Source organism: Electrophorus electricus, chromosome 2, assembly GCF_013358815.1.
Source record: "Electrophorus electricus isolate fEleEle1 chromosome 2, fEleEle1.pri, whole genome shotgun sequence".
NCBI lineage: Eukaryota > Metazoa > Chordata > Actinopteri > Gymnotiformes > Gymnotidae > Electrophorus > Electrophorus electricus.
Genome location: NC_049536.1, coordinates 29,591,985 through 29,604,205, shown reverse-complemented (window position 1 = coordinate 29,604,205; position 12,221 = coordinate 29,591,985). Strand labels below are relative to the sequence as shown.

Sequence of the window (12,221 nt, the reverse complement as noted above, 5' to 3'; positions counted from 1 at the left end):
TCTTATGAAAAGAAAACGTACCTTAACAAGCAATAAGTAATAAAGTTACTGGTAAAATTACTTATCTTTCTATGTATTTTAATACAACCCTCAGATCCTGAATTTTGTTTTATATTTTATATGAATATATGAAGTTTTATATTAAATCCTTACGTATGTAATTTGAGTAAAATGTACTTTACATTAACATGTAACATTACATTAACTGATGAGGACTAGCCTGCACGCAACGCCTTGACAGTAAAATTCTTGCTTTAGTTCATTTCATTGAAACGTCGCTACCATACCAAATAACGCTCGCTAAGCTAAACAGACACGCGCGTCAGTCTGCACGTGCCCATGACTGGGCGTTAACGGACGCGTTGGCTTACCCGAAGGCTTGCGTTTAGCTGGCTAGCTAAAGTTCTAGTCAAGTAACCTAAGTAATTTACTGCTTTGACGACGTCCGCCTCTTGTTCGTTTATGTTTTTTATAAATATAAAAGGAAAAGTGTACTTTTACTAAATTGGAAGTCATGAGAGTGACGCTAGGAAAATCACAACGTTAACTAACAGCTAGTTCCTGTGTAGGAACTCCCGTGTAGGTGGGTACCTAACGCTAGCTTGGCAGCAACGTTTTTTTTTCCTTGAATTGTTTTCGCTGATGTTCCCTTTTCTATCTAGTTCATGCTAGCTGAGCTAATGTTAGCTAGGTTAGCTAATAAAACTGCAAACACAAGGGACACTGGTTTATTGTGAAATTTCCGTAGCCAGTATCCTGGAAATTCGAATTGTTATTGTAGCTATTAAATTTTACTATTTGCTGATACAAAATGCTAATCTGGAGCTAAGGACTAACTTAATATTGATATCTAAAGTTGATGGCTAGTTAATGTCTGCATGTTGTTGACTCTTGACACAGCGTTGATGTGGGACAATGACATTTGATGTCAGTGTTGAAAGTTTGGGACAACATCGAAAAGATATGTGTTTTGAATTCCAAGTACTGACAACCGTTATTCAACTTTGGGACACAGTATTGCCGTAACATTGTAACAAAAATGCCTACATGGGAATTTGTCTCACCTTCAACAGTGAGCCGTGCTGAAGATGTGTAGTCTCCCACTTGGACGCTATAAGTACCTTCGTCCTCAAGTGCCACCTGTTGAATAACTAGCTTGCGGTAACAACCTTCGCTACAGATCTCAAAGCGCTCTGATGGCAGGATAACGGTGCTGCCTTTGTACCAGCGGATGCTGCAACGCGGATTGGACACCGTGCAGTCCAGTATCACACGGGTCTTCTCCAAAGCTGTTTTGTCTTGTAAAGGCTTCACTATGTTCACAGGAAGTTCTGAGGAGAGGAAAATATGAGCATGAAGGTTTGACCACCATGCTCACACACAACTCTTAACATAAAAATTACTAGAGAAAGAAAAGAGAATATTAAAGCAAAACATATTTTAAAAGATTAAAATGCCTACTTACTCTTTACCTCCAGGTAAGCAACTGTCTCGATATTCTTTGTAACAAACTTGATCTCTCCTGAATCGTCTCCCTTAACATTGCACATTAGGAGGAAGTGCTTGGTTCCTGTGTGTTAGAATGGAGCATGGATTAATCACAGTAAATATATGGCACAGGACTCCAATGGGAATCAAATTTAGGTCTTGGGATAATGTTCAATTATTTTAGCATATTCTCTTAAAAAGCCCATTGGTCAAATGCAGGGTAAAGGGGATATTCAATTTTAAATAATTTATTTCATTAAATTAACCTTCTTGACGGATCTTGATGGTGCTGGTGGGCTTGATTTTCTCTCCATTCTTGAACCACTCTCCAGCTGTATTATCCAGAGACACTTCACACATAAAAACAGCATTCTGGTCCTCTTGAATCTCCAGATCTTCCAGGCTCTGCAACACTTCCAGCTCTCTCTCTGTCCCAGTAATACATTAAATAGCTGTAGCCACTGCATAGCTACATTTAGTCTAAGGCACACCCTTTGACTTTAAAGCTACAAACCATGAACTTTCTACACAGTTTGCCCTAAAGCTGAAGATGGGAGGACACAGTGAAACCTTCAAAATGATATGTAGCTCTAGATTCAAAAGCCAGCTAGCGCACTTAAACTGAAATGTAATTAAGTCAAAAAATGTTAAAATAATATAATTTGAAAAAATGTCTGCAGCATTACTTCCATTGCATTACTGTCAAAATCAGAAACTGATTCTCAGATGAGTCTTGTCTCTAAATGTTAATCTGTACAAATAGAAATGTTGTCTTGTATTCCTGCAGGTGGCAGTGTTATACTGAAAATCAGTATACATAATTCCTGCTGTATTTACACACTCTCACACACAGAAGTTTATAGCAGTGTAATTTCTGAAGCTTCTTTCATTACCGTAGATTTCCACAGAGCAGGAGGTAATGGCGTCTCCGGCATCACACACATATACACCTGAATCTCCAAGCTCACATTTCACAATCTGTAGGAAGCGTTTTCTTCCCATGGAGTATATGCGATAGTTCTTCCCTGGCTTAAGCTCTAGCCCATTCTAAGTCATAGAAAAATACTATTGATCTTTAAATCAAACAAATTATCAATACAACAAATAAACTAATGATCTTAATGTAAACAAAACAATTACAGACTCTGAGGTAATTTGTGTAAAAGTAAATAGTTTTGTTTGTTTGTTTATTTGCTTTTACCTTTGTCCACTTTACATCCACATGTCGGGACAGTTCACATTCGAGGGCCACTCCAGTGCCCTCTGGGAAACTGCTGTTTTCTAGCCTTTTCAGGATGGATACTGGTGTTTCTAAAGAAATCAAGGGGAAAGGTTTTTAGTTGTGTATTTCATTTAGGTCAGTCTGAAAAACAAAAAAGCTTACATTGTTATCAGGGTTCTCAGAAATTATGTATCTTGTGCTGGTGCTAACAGATTCACATGTAGGAGAATTTTGCTATTGTGATGTCTTGATTTTGGGAAATACCTTAACACCTTTAGGTTGTACAGTATACCTGAGTGATCATTTTGCTACACTGCTTTTAGCAGACTTAGTCCTGTCTGGTGATAAGAATGCAAGGCGATATTAGTAACATATTGGTATTATTGGGTAGTTAATAAACATTATACAAAATTTAAGTTGATATTAGAATTTCTGTAATATTTAGCGATGTAGCATTAATTGCTTGATATTTCATACTGGCTACTAAGGCTTTTTCTTGATATGATGAACTAATGGTGAACAAGTAAAAAAAAATAGGATGGCTTTCCTATTTATGAACTAGTAGACAGATTAATGTGGACCTATAGGGGCCAAACAGAGAAAATAACTTCTCACGGCAGATCAATTTAGCAGACTTACATTGCCTTCCAGAGTTTTCAAGAGACAGATATCCATATACCAGTATAAAAGTGTGTTGAATGTCAAAGTGGATTGAGTATAGCAATACTTTACTCTGGCACTGGAAGGGTAGGCATAGGAAACCCTTTGTTGCCATAGAATTATCAAGCTGTTGTCATCCTCACTGACAGCTCTCAGATTTGAACAGTTAAGCCTTACTGAGTGACTTGCCATTAACAAGATTCCCTTACACTATCACCTTATGCCTCTGAGTGCTTGAAAAGTTTCGGTAGCTTTACTGAGATCACGTGATCCACTTATTTTTATATATATGTAAGTTGACATGTAGGAGACACTGGAAAAGCCATCAATCCATTCCATTGTTCTACCATCAGTGTCTGAAATTCAATCACGTTAAAGACTTGCATCATATCTTTATGTTCTGGTACCTATACCATAGCTGAGCTTCTGGCAACATTCTACACCATATAAGGCGTAAGGCTTATTACTATGGCACATGGGTGAGCCACTCCTCTTCTTATTGTGCAGTGGAGTGTTCTTTTCTTATTACTGAAAATTCTAAGATGCCACATGAATAGTGCCTTTATCAAAAGCAATTAGACTATTTTGACTTATGTCTTACATTTACATTTACGGCATTTAGCTGATGCTTTTATTAAAAGTTATTTACAATGATGACTGAATAAAACTTGAGCAATTGAAGGTTAAGGGCCTTGCTCAGGGATCCAACAGTAGTAACTTGGCAGTGGTGACTTATGTCTTGCAGTGAAGTTTATGAGTATCAGAGTCCATTTTGTGGACCAGACTGATTCAGTAGATTAGAAATATTATTTTTATTAGTTATTGTCCACATATATTTCCCCTTATATTTGTAATAATATTTACCTTTAACACTGAGTCTTGCAGAGGACCTTGCATTGTCAGCAGAGAACATGTAGGTACCAGTGTCCTCTAGAGTGAGGTTCCATATGGTAAGGCTGTGCACACGTCCCTTGGCAGTCATACGCCAGTGGTTGTTGTTTTTGAGGCGGCTCCCATCCTTATGCCATACCCCTTCTACATTGCTGTGCGACAGTTCAACTTCAAAAGATGCAGTCTCATGCTCAAAAGTTTGGATCTCGGATAGTCCTTTGCGTATTTTTATTTTTCGTGCTGTGTATAAGAGAAACAGGAGAATTAAATGAAATAAATAAATTACATGTTGAGAATTAACTTGGAGTTGTGAAAGTGAAAGGTGCACAGAGAATTTGTAGAGAGCATTGGAAAATAAAGATTTATGAATGGACCAATACAGTGGTGTGAAAAAGTGTTTGCCTCCTTCCTTTTTTTTTTTTTGCATGTTTGTCACACTTAAATGTTTCCGATCATCAAACAAATGTAAATATTAGACAAAGATAACACAAGTAAACATAAAATGCAGTTTTTAAATGAAGGTTTTTATTATTAAGGGAGTAAAAAATCCAAACCCCCCCTTTGAATCAAGAAATCACTTAAATGGGACCTGCCTGACAAAGTGAAGTACACCAAAAGATCTTCAAAAGCTAGACATCATGTTGCAATCCAAAGAAATTCAGGAACAAATGAGATAAAAAGTAATTAAGATCTATCAGTCTGAAAAAGGTTCTAAAGCCATTTCTAAAGCTTTGGGGCTCCAGTGAACCACAGTGAGAGCCATTATCCACAAATGGCGAAAGCATGGAACAGTGGTAAACCTTCCCAGGATTGGCCCACTGACCAAAATTACCTTAAGAGCACAGTGACGACTCATCCAAGAAGTCACAAAAGACTCCACAACAACATCCAAAGAACTGCAGGCCTCACTTGCCTCAGTTAAGGTCAGTGTTCATGACTCCACCATAAGAAAGAGACTGGGCAAAAATGGCCTGCATGCCAGAGTTCCAAGACAAAAACCACTGCTGAGCAAAAAGAACATAAAGGCTCATCTCAGTTTTGCCAGAAAACATCTTGATGATCTCCAAGACTTTTGGGAAAATACTCTGTGCACTGATGAGACAAAAGTTGAACTTTTTGGAAGGCCGTTGCGGTGCAGGAACATCATACCAACAGTAAAATGTGGTAGTGTGATGGTCTGGGGCTGTTTTGCTGCTTCAGGGCCTGGAAGACTTGCTGTGGTAAATGGAACCATGAATTCTGCTGTCTACCAAAAAATCCTGAAGGAGAATGTCCAGCCATCTGTTCGTGACCTCAAGCTGAAGCGCACTTGGGTTCTGCAGCAGGACAATGATCCAAAGCACACCAGCAAGTCCACCTCTGAATGGCTTATGAAAAACAAGATGAAGACTTTGCAGTGGCCTAGTCAAAGTCCTGACCTGAATCCGATTGAGATGCTGTGGCATGACCTTAAAAAGGCGGTTCGTGTTTGAAAACCCTCCAATGTGGCCGTATTATAACAATTCTACAAATATGAGTGGGCCAAAATTCCTCCACACTGTTGTAAAAGACCCATTGCCAGTTATCGCAAACACTTGATTGCAGTTGTTGCTGCTAAGGGTGGCCCAACCAGTTATTAGGCTTAGGGGTCAACACAGGGCCATGTAGGTTTTGTTTTTTTCAAATGTTGAAGTAAAAAACCTTCATTTAAAAACTGCATTTTGTGTTTACTTGTGTTATCTTTGTCTAATATTTACATTTGTTTGATGATCTGAAACATGCAAAAAAAATAAGATATCGGGAAGGGGGCAAACACTTTTTCACACCACTGTATTTCAAAGCCAACAGAGAGAGTGGAAGGTAGAGTTCTAGAAACAGTATATGTATAATGTAGAAGGATAGTTGGGTTTGTTGGCTTGGGTTCCTTGACCAAATTGTATTAATTCTACACAAAATCCAGCCAGTATTCAAAGGTTCCAGGGTATGACAACATTTTCTGGTGTATTTCAAAACAAACTATTCCCTGTGGTTTATTTTTGAAGTTGGGTGATGCTACACAAGATTATGAAGGCCAGTGTATAAATTTAGCTGCAATGAAAAGAGATCCAAATTTATAAGAGGTGCCAGCCACAGTCAAAGCACGGACCTCTCTCAACCACATACTCATTTGTGAATGACTGCAGCTTATTGTTTGTTGTTGTTAAATGGATGGATAGCCTTCATTCTCTTGGCCTTCCCATCACTGATATATTAACTATAAAACTTAGTTGACCATATTTCTCCACATGGCTAGTACCAGCTGTATAAGTTGTCATTCTGTAGGACAAATATTGATTCCTCGCACTGTAACAACATCAAACATAAGCTCTGTAGTGAAACAAGTCTGTGTAATTCCTTAAATGCCTATCACTACGTATTTATGCTCTTTACAGAGTAATACCACTGTGTTACAATAATTAATTTTCACAAAAGGGCACACTAGTTATGTTGGTCCTAGGACTCAGAGTTCAATTGACAGTAAACATTACTACATGTACTCTCAAAGTATTAGCCTTTCAGTGACTTATCTGAGCTGGGTTACGTTTTCTGTGGAAAAATTTTTTTTTTTAGAAATATTGCAACAACTAATATTTGAAAGTATTTTACAAGAAAGTATTTTCTCACTTTTACTGGCCACACTGGCAATATTTGCACTTAGTTTATTAGATGATTTGTGCTTAATAAATTGTTAGTCAGATATTTCTAAATGTCAGACTATCAATAGTATTAACCAACTATTATTTTTGTCATGCACTGTTTATGCAGTTAAGACCGACCAGGTTCTCATTTGCATATAGAAATGCAGATAGAGAGAGTGGATTTGAGGTTTTGCCATTCGCAGACCCAAGGAGTGTTTCAAATGATAACACCATATATACACAAGAGTGATGAAGAATATAAATAGAATCAGTCATAATGTAACCCATACTAGCAACAACAATCATTTTAATAACAGAACCACTTATTTTACATGGCTTTTTAGCATGCCGTGACCTGCAGATGTGTCATGGCCCTCTGCCTTTCTTTGTGTACTTGGCTATAAAAAGCTATACTGTCAAGTGCTTTGTTATGCATTGCTGCAGAAGATTGATCCAATCATTTTGGAACATTGTGAATGGAAAAGACCAGGAATCCATTACTTCTGATAGTATTTACATTTTTACACTCAAATAAAGGAATTAAAAGGTTATAGCAAGGAGACTTTACTCCAGCTATTAGTCTTAATTCTTATTTGACATGCTTAATTGAATAATCATGGCCACTTGGATTTTGTTTCAATACAGAAAACTCTCAGAGAATTAGGAGGTCATCTCCTCCACACCTGTTGTTGGCCATCAAGCCATGGAACAAGTGTTATTTATTGAAGTAGCTGCCTATCTCTCATATTACTCTTACTCAGTTAATTGAATTGGCATAAAGAAAATAAGAACAGCAGCAACAGGAGCTGTCAAAGCAGCATCACTGGCAACCCAGTAAACAAATAACAACAGTGCATAGCGAGATAGACAGAGGCACGTTCTACTCACGTTCCACGGTGAGCTTGGCTTGCGTGCGGTCATGGAGCGTTTCACAGGTGTAGGTTCCCTGGTCAGAGAGTGTGAGCTTGCGGATGGTGAGTGAGCGCTTTCGGCCATTCTCTTTGAGTGCAAACTTGGGTCCGGGATGTATGACGACACCTTGTTTCATCCACTGTACCTCCCCAGACTCCAGGCTCACCTCTGCCTCAAAGGTCGCCTCCCCAAACTCCTCTGCTGCCACAGATTCCATGCTCTTTGTAAACAGCACCTGTGTCTCTGAAAATATGAGTTTGCTGCTTGTTCACCATTGCTAGAAGATGTTCTGAAATTGTTTAAATGCACATGACTTTAATGCATGGGTTTGCTGCAGTGCCACTCCTGTTCCCCCATGCTATGTGCAGTAGTAGTACCACTTGTCTCTGTCAATTACCAGTGGAATTCTAACCGGCGAACTCTCTAAGCACTAACTACCATGGGCATCTTTTCAACAAGCATGTCTGAAAGATTCATTATTTATCTACAATATTTAGCCAAGGCATTAAAAACTTGTCCAGAAGAATTTACTGAAATTCTCTTTTCCATAACATTAATTAAATTTTTGGCTCTGGATATATATTCTAAAATGTAATATATATTATAAATTATATATTATATACAATTTAATACAATTTTTCAGGCACTTAGAAAATGAGGAAATTAGAGAGGTACCTGATTCATTCAAAATAAAATTGCACAGAAATTATAGTTGATAACCCACCTTGAACCTGAAGGATAGCTTTGGATATCATGCCTTCAGCATCAGCTGTCAGCTTGCAGCTGTCTGACACTTGGCAGTTCGTGATGTGCAGCATGTGGCACAGTCCATTACTTAAAATGTTAAATCTCTCATTTGATGTAATAGGAAGGCCGTTTATATGCCATACCAGCTTTGCATCTTCAGGGGACACTACACACTTGAATGTAGCATCTTCCCCTTCCATAACTGTCATGTTGTGTAACTCCGCAATGAATTCCACAGTGCGAGGGTCTTAAGATATAGCAGGAAAGATCACAGAATAAGATATAAGATATAGCAGGAAAGATCACAGAGGTTTTGCCATTTGCCACTGATCACAGAATAAATTATATGACCTAAGTTGATTTTGATTTTAGTATATGGAAGTGAAAAAATAAGTTAGGTTAATTAGTTTTTGTTAGTTTTGGACTAAAACGGGCTAAAAAATTGTATTAATGGACACTGATAATCTGTTAATGATATTATTCATGTTATTATCCCTCTCATTATTGTTTTTGTTATTATTGTTTTTATTACAGTAATAATAGTTTTACTAGTAATATCTGTGTTTGCATTGAGCTAGTGCTCAATGCATCTCTCTTGGTTGTTCTGATGTTGAAAAACTGCCTCAGTGAAATACTTACTTTCAACTACTAGAGTTGCGGATGTTCTCTCATCTTTAGATTCACAGGCATATTCTCCTGTGTCATCATCTGTTAAATTGTGTATTGTGAGACTTCTCTCTCGCCCATCTGCCCTTATTGTGAAGTGTCGGTTTGGAGTGATATCGAGGTTGTTCTTTAGCCACTGGACATCTCCTTTAGACTTGTAGAGTTCGCATTTCAATATAGCATCATTGCCCTTGATCCCCACTATGTTTTCCAGTGGCTTGGAGAATTTTACTCTCATAGCTAATGAAAAAGCAGAGTTACTTATGTAAAAATATTGTACCATCCCAGAGTAGAGCTCCACTATATAGACAAAAAATGTTATATTGCAGTTACAAGGTGTCAGTTTCCTCTTGGTTCCCATGGCTTTTGCATCCTGTTGTTTTGTTGCTGTTTGATTTCTGTATCCACCCTGTGCTCTGTTCTTGCCTCCCCTGATTATCCTTACCTGTTCTGAGTTTCCCTGATTTACCTGTGTATATATACCCCATGTTTTCCAGTCTTTGTTGGGTATTGTTCTGTTGTTCTGTTGTTTTCTAGTCATGATCCATGGTCTACCCTTTTTTTCTTTTTCTATAAGAAATTGTGTTTTTCGATGAGTTTTTCAACCCTAGACTGTTCTGATTATATCAATTTGTGGGTTACCCCAAATACAGACAATGCTCATTTGAGCTTCTATCCTGCCTCTCTTTGCATCACATTACACATGCCTATGTATTGTCACGGACTGCTCCTCCCCATAAGTCACGTGGAACGGCCCGCCGCGTGCGGGGGATACATGTGTGTATTGTTTGTGTTGTAGCCACACACCCCCCCCCCCCAGGATTGCACACACATGTACAGGATTATTTTAATGTCTCATGTCTATTTAAACCCCTGTCCGTGTGTGCTCCCATCATTGGTCACTGTTGCTACGTGTGTATTTAATTAGATCTTTGTGTAGTGGAAAGGTTGGTTTGTGTAGTTTCTGTTAAATATACATATGTCTTCACTGACTGTTAAATGTATGGTTATGTTTATCGTGAATGTTGTATGTGAGTGCCACCTCTGTTTCATGTGTCTAGTGTCAATAAATGTTTTGCACGAAGGGGGAGGTCTGTGTGTCCTGCTCCATGCCCATCGGCACTCGGGCCAGATACAACGTTACATGTATTAGTCATGCTGTGACAAAAATATACAGTATATGCTTCATATTACCATCAAATATTATCATGTGACACAGTTAAACGTAGCAGTGAATCATTTTCTTTGTTAGATTGGCCTAAATCATGATAGATCATACATCAGTAACATCTAATTAACAGTGCAGATCTAATTAATGTTATTGTTGTGGAACGTTCAGTAATCTGACTAGTAATACAATCCTATCTATCACTTACCTTTGACATGGACACTGAATAGGATTTCATCTGTGTCCACATCACAGATATATTCTCCAGCATCAGATCTCTTAAGTGGGTTGATGGTGAGGTAATGAGTATGTTTATCGCTTGTGGCATAAAAACGGTCACCTCTAATTTTATTGCCATCTTTGCGCCATTGCACAGGGGCATTATCCCTGTTAACTGTAGCACATAACGTGACGCTGTCTTCTTCATAGGCTGCAATGTTTGTCCTTTCTTCCTTTTTGATGAATTTGAATGGTGGCTCTATCAAAGAGAAAAAAACATAGTTGGCAGTTTGTATGGAAAATATTTCATGTTATTTTAGGTTCATTTATTAGTGGAATTATAGTGGTTAGCTTGCCTTGAACTGTCACCATTGTTGTCATTTTGTCATCCATGGCATCACAGACATATTCTCCTGTGTCAGAGACCTGAAGATTTGAAAGCACTAATTTTCTAGTTGTGCCAGTGCTTTCAATATTGAGCCGTGAGTCTGCATGTAACACTTGCCCATTACATAGCCACTGAACAGAGGCATTCTCTTGAGACACCTCACACTCAAGGATCAGCTCATCCCCAGCAACCAATATATGGTGTTCTGGGTTCCCAGAGTTCCCTAGGATTGACACTGGTGCCTCTGAACAGAAAATAAGAAGTTCTGTTGTAGCTCACATCATTTACAGTTTTCAAGTTTCAGTAGTGTGACCATGTTTCATTGTAACTTGTTTTCTGTACCTTGCACTTTGATATTAAACACAATCTTGTCATCCTTTGCATCACATATGTATTGTCCTGAGTCCTTGATCTCAGCATTCAGAACAATCAGAGTTCGGAATACCCCTTCTTCTTCACATGTGATATGATCGTTACCCACTATTCTCTCATTATCTTTGTACCAGTGAATCACCCCATTTGCTCTGGAGAGTTCACATTTTAGCACAATAGCATCTGACACTACAAAATGTTTGTCTGTTATTATATCATTTTTCTGCAGAAATCTAAGTGGTGGATCTGCAAAAAAAGACAAAACTGTTTACTGGGACCTGGATATGCTTAAAATTAAAGTCTCCTTTCTTCATTTTTAAAAGAAACACACCTAGTATTTTCAAGTAGAAATCCATTACATCATCCTTAGCATCACAAGTGTATTGGCCTGTATTCTCAAATGTTGCTGAATGAATTGTTAATTGTCGAGTAATGCCTTCCTCAAATATGGTTATGTTACTGTTCTCATCCATCTCCTCGCCATTTTTCTTCCAGCTGACTTCAGCATTTGATCTTGAGACCTCACAGTCAAGGACCACTGAGTCTCCAACAAATTTTTCAATTTCATAAGCCATCTTCCTTGATCGAATAAATCGCACTGGTGGTTCTGTACAAACAGAAAAAAATCAGTCTAAAGGCTCAACTATGTAAGATTTGAAATGTTTATCAACAAAGGTAACGCTTTACATGACAATTGTTATAGAGTAACTATACCATTAGTTACAGTGTTTTGTACTGTGTAACAATTTGAAGCAATACATTGTACAATACTCTATGCTTGCATAATGGAAAACTAAGAATCAATGCATATAGATTGCATGTGTACCAATA

General features: G+C 38.0%; 1 protein-coding gene across 11 annotated transcripts in view; it reads right to left on the bottom strand.

Annotated features, from left to right (window-relative positions):
- Window positions 1-12,221, bottom strand: part of obsl1b (obscurin like cytoskeletal adaptor 1b) — a 34,975-nt gene that overhangs the window by 4,948 nt on the left and 17,806 nt on the right. For 10 of the 11 annotated variants that reach the window (XM_035523736.1, XM_027005678.2, XM_027005673.2 and 7 more), the window contains 13 exons: window positions 11,722-11,997; window positions 11,361-11,636; window positions 10,987-11,262; window positions 10,620-10,889; window positions 9,217-9,483; window positions 8,555-8,824; window positions 7,807-8,073; window positions 4,235-4,501; window positions 2,690-2,799; window positions 2,382-2,535; window positions 1,755-1,916; window positions 1,466-1,570; window positions 1,065-1,331 (listed from right to left, as the gene is read on the bottom strand). In XM_035523736.1, the coding sequence (XP_035379629.1) occupies window positions 1,065-1,331; window positions 1,466-1,570; window positions 1,755-1,916; window positions 2,382-2,535; window positions 2,690-2,799; window positions 4,235-4,501; window positions 7,807-8,073; window positions 8,555-8,824; window positions 9,217-9,483; window positions 10,620-10,889; window positions 10,987-11,262; window positions 11,361-11,636; window positions 11,722-11,997 (2,967 nt within the window). The remainder of the gene's footprint in view (window positions 1-1,064; window positions 1,332-1,465; window positions 1,571-1,754; window positions 1,917-2,381; window positions 2,536-2,689; window positions 2,800-4,234; window positions 4,502-7,806; window positions 8,074-8,554; window positions 8,825-9,216; window positions 9,484-10,619; window positions 10,890-10,986; window positions 11,263-11,360; window positions 11,637-11,721; window positions 11,998-12,221) is intronic. The other variant, XM_027005677.2, reaches the window with a different exon arrangement.